The sequence below is a fragment of the Myotis davidii genome, unplaced genomic scaffold, assembly GCF_000327345.1.
Source record: "Myotis davidii unplaced genomic scaffold, ASM32734v1 scaffold77, whole genome shotgun sequence".
Taxonomy (NCBI): domain Eukaryota; kingdom Metazoa; phylum Chordata; class Mammalia; order Chiroptera; family Vespertilionidae; genus Myotis; species Myotis davidii.
Window position 1 is genome coordinate 5019460 of NW_006289713.1, and position 4767 is coordinate 5024226.

Consider the following 4767-nt stretch of genomic DNA (forward strand, 5'->3'; position numbering starts at 1 on the left):
AAGTTCTAGGGACAGAGTTCCCGTCCAACTTAAAGCTGGGCTTCTCCAGGGTCACCTCCACCCTCGCCTCACTCCTACACTGACACTGCTGGGAGACCCTTTGCACCAGATTCTCTGCAGCTCTCCCCAGGTAGCTTGTGTTCCAGGATTTATTCTGCTTCTCCATATAGGGCAGCGGTTCTCAACCTGTGGGTCGCTAACCCTTTGGAGATCAAACGACCCTTTCACAGGGGTCGCCTAAGACCATTGGAAAACACATATATAATTACATATTGTTTTGTGATTAATCACTATGCTTTATGTTCAACTTGTAACAATGAAATTGGGGGTCACCACAACATAAGGAACTGTTTTAAAGGGTTGCGGCATTAGAAGGTTGAGAACCACTGCTATAGGGTCTCCTGGGACCAGCAAAGGGAACTAGGGTTAGAGCAGGGCAGAACAGGACAGTGGGATGAGAACCCTACAGGAATCTTGCCAAGGGCAAGGATAATGTTCCTTAAATCACTGCCTTGCCTGGCATTGGCTTTGTCGTAGCTTTTTGGATCAAAGCCTGAGTAGCCAGGGAACTGAGCAAGCCACAAGTAGGCGAAGGGAAATGAGTCTATCACTGAGACCTCCTGCCCTTCCCAGGCACATGGTCCACCCACCCAGCCAACACTGATAAATATAAGGGGAAGTGGCCATAGTGACTTCTACCCATCTGGCTACAATAAGGGGATTTTACTCATAAAAATCTCATCATAAACCGAATTAAAACATCCCACATCAGATGACTCTATATTTTTAGTTTTTACATGATGTCCCTGCATATAATCTACTTTTGCCATTTCATTTACACCCAAAATATATTACTTCAGACACTTGGGAGAAACCTCTTGTGTTACAAATAACGGACACTTTCATTTAGTTATCATCAAGAAACCAATCACAAGGATTTCAAGTAAACTGTGCGTTTATTTGCATTGGGACTGCAACAGAGCAGTTTCCAGTGAATATGCAGAACTGCAAGGAAATGACAGAACAAGGTGAGGTGAAAATGGCAGGTTCTTATTTCTTCCACTCGTTCTTGTCGTAGTCCCACTTGGCAGAGAAGCCCTGGATCGGGCTGACCTTCATGTCGAGCATCCTCTTGGTCTGCTTGGCCACCCACTCCTCTTCAAAGGTGTGCGGGATGGGGCCATACACTACAGTCCAAAACAACTTCATGAGACAACAGTATCTTGACTAGTTGTTTCTAAAGTAATGTGCTATGTTGGTTAGGTCTGCTACAACATACTGGCAAGCAGGTCAGTGAAGTCATCTGCCACTCAACACCAATGCCTATGCAAATGCACTGGTTTTGATTTCTGGGCACTGACAAGTCTTGATAGTTCCAAATTATTCCTTTGTAAGTTGGCAATTAAACACTTAAGCTAAAATCAGAATGTTTTCTCTATAGGACATAGCTAATAGGGTTTTAGAGTAGCAGAGAGCATAAACAGAGCTAAGGTGACTTGGGAGAAGATCAAAGATTTATCCTCAATCAAACCACAAGTACAAGATTGTTATCTACTCAGAATGGGAAAATACCTATTCTGCCTGGACATACAGAACACAGAAGAGGCAGCACTAGGATGGGTAGACAGCCCCAACACTGAGCAGAAACTGTTAGGTCTTCTGACCCAGAATTCTCGTTATTGAGATGTAGTCCCTAAACAGCTAAAACAGTCCTTTAATGAGTAAGTTTTCTTCTCTTTTTTACTACATCACCTGCTAACTGACTGGTGAGCAAATATCTACTGAAAATGTGGTGTACGGTACAAAGTAGGTAAGCAGTTCACTACCATGCAGGTATGGCTCACCTTGAATGGGATTCTGGCTTAGCCAGTTTCACAAACCTGATCAACAATCCTGGGATGGAACCTAGACTGGAGGACCCTACCTTATGGGAAGGCTCCCCGACCCCAACCCACTCCTGGGAACTGAAAGACGAAGCTGTGCTGGCTAACGCCAGCTCTTGTGTTGCTGGGGCTTTTCACCTGAACCATTCCAGGCACACAGCCTCGTTTCCTCTCTACTCACCAAAGCGCTTCTCCCAGATCAGAACGAGAGCAGTGAAGCCGATGAAGAACATGGCCGCACCCACAACTGTCTTCCATTCATTCGTGCTCCTGTTCATTTCAGCAAAGCTCTCGTTGAACTTAATGCGATACACTGGGAGCATAAAGAACAGCCATTTGCAGGCATAACAAGCTACAGCGACCAACCACTCCCTCATCCGCAGTGCTCTACCATTTCTCCCCACAACACAGTGAAGGATGAACATGGAGCTGAGAAATACAACCGAGGCCTGAGGCCATAATACACTCATGCATGTACACACACAAGCTGTCACACGTGCACATAAGGGGTCAAGGAGGTAAGAAAATGCACGGAGTTTGCTTTAGGCAAAATAAACAATAAAAATTAAAGAAATAAAAAAACTGAAAATCTTCCATAGAATACAGTATAAGGGTCAATTTAGTTATTTTCATTCCCCTTTCCTACCTGATGTTTTGCTGACCTTATGTCAATCATTTACAGTAAACCCAGTCGCACCCAGCAGAGGCAGAGATGCTGCATCCACATGCTACAGACTTAACTGACCCAAACTTAACTGTTCTGCATCCATGTTCATGCTTCTCCCCAGATGAGGTCCCCAGCCAGCAGACCACAGAAACTGGGCCCTGGAACAGCCCCACAGAAACAACACACCGAGCCTCGGTGTGTGCTGGTCTCTGGGCAGCACGCCAGTGCTCACAGTAAAAATGCTCTCTCACACACTGTACCGTACTTCCCTTCAATACCCACATTCAACTTTCTCATCAATCGATAGACTATTCCAGGGGCTCTTCTCCTTCTCTTTCAAAGCCTTCTGGCTGGCAGAGAGGTTCTTGACGTGGGCCACATCAGGCAAGGGATAGTCACGCCGATCAACATAGGCCGGAAGAGAAAGGTCTTCACTCTTCACAACACTCCCTAAAAAACAGTGAATATTTGAAAATTCACACAGATTCAGTTACAAACCAGGTGGTACTTTCTAAAAACCAACAGTGGATAATTATTTGAAAATTCACATAGATTCACAGTTACAAACCAGGTGGTACTTTCTAAAAACCAAAATAAGCACATGTATGCACACTCTGAAAACCTGTCATCCTAAGGGGCTGCAACCACTGTTTCAAATAGCTAAAGGACTATCATACGGAACAGGAAGCAGAATTGTCCTGTGTGGCCCAGCCGGCCCAATGAGGATGGTAGGTAAACAGTTAACAGTAGCAGGTTTTATCACAGCAAAACAGAAACCTACCAGAAGCAGCTGCTCAGAGAGGCAGCACTTCTTGGAACTAAGAATAGTCACGCAGAGGTAAGACAAAGGCTCCCAGGGTTCCCTGCCTTGGATGGACACTGAATTAAAGAAAGGCCCTTCTGCAAGTGACTCCAACTAATGAAGAACAAAAACAATTTAAAACTCATAAAAGAAGTGTTTCTCTCACATCAATGTTTCTGTCTTTCCCTCTCTCATCCACTCTCTCTAAAAGACAATGGAAGCCCAGCCAGCGTGGCTCAGTGGTTGAACGTTGACCTATGAACTAGGAAGTCATGGTTCAATTCCCAGTCAGGGCATATCCCCAGTTGCGGGTTCAATCCCCAGTGTGGGATGTGCAGGAGGCAACTGATCAATGATTCTCTCTCATCATTGATGTTTCTATCTCTCCCTCTCCCTTCCTCTCTGAAATCAATAATAATATGCTTTTTAAAAAAACAATCAATGGAAAAATATCCTCGGGTGTTAACAAAAATAACAACAAAAAAGAAGTATTCAAAGTTGAAAACAAAGGCATATGAAAAGATGGTTACTGCTTCACTGTTTGTTATCAGGGGGGAAAAAACACCTGTATCCAATACAGATTAGCTAGCTCCTTAGAAATGTGTATCACTGAGCCATTCATTCACCTGTTCAACAAATGTTTACTGAGTATCTGCTATATGCTAAGTGTGATTCATCTGAAATCATTAGAGAACAAAGCATAGAATACCACCTACTGGTGACTACATGCTCAAAATGGGAAACAAATAAACCTAACAGACATGTAAATTACAAAGCATGTTAGAAAATAAGTACTCTGGGAAAGAAAAAGAGCAAAGGAAGAGAATCAAGAGGATATATGTATAGCAGGAAACAACTCACTACAGGAGAGAGAAGATCCATGTGTTCAAAAGGAAAAAACAATCATGTACTCATCAAGTCACAGAACAATATCAGAGTTGTTTTATTTTTCTTTTTAAAAATGTAAATCATGTATATATACTCATATAAACACAGAAACCTCTTGGAGAAGTAAACTCAAGTTGTTATCAGAAGAAGAGAGGATGAAATGGGGATTTCTGCTCAGATAGGAAGAAATTTTAGTTCCTTAAAATAAGCATGTACCCATGTATTAATTAAAGAGGGGAAAAGTTCAGACAGCAGAAGAGAATATTTTAGTTTTTACTTAGGGTTTTCCTACAGCTAAAAACTGTTTTTTCAATTCTATCAAACATCTGCAAGGTGTTCCAAATTGATCTAGAGCAGCGGTTCTCAACCTGTGCATCCCGACCCTTTGGGGGTCGAATGACTCTTTTACAGGGGTTGTCTAAGACCATCGGAAAACACATATATAATTACATATTGTTTTTGTGATTAATCACTATGCTTTAATTATGTTCAATTTGTAACAATGACATTGGGGGTCACCAAACATG

General features: G+C 42.7%; 1 protein-coding gene across 1 annotated transcript in view; it reads right to left on the bottom strand.

Annotated features, from left to right (window-relative positions):
* Nucleotides 1–937: 937 nt before the first annotated feature.
* Nucleotides 938–4767, bottom strand: part of LOC102766630 — a 9622-nt gene continuing 5792 nt past the window's right edge. Inside the window, exons 3-5 of the mRNA XM_006762217.2 lie at nt 2833–3000; nt 2065–2196; nt 938–1187 (exon numbers count right to left, since the gene is read on the bottom strand). Of these exons, the coding sequence (XP_006762280.2) occupies nt 1051–1187; nt 2065–2196; nt 2833–3000 (437 nt within the window). The 3' untranslated portion in view covers nt 938–1050. The remainder of the gene's footprint in view (nt 1188–2064; nt 2197–2832; nt 3001–4767) is intronic.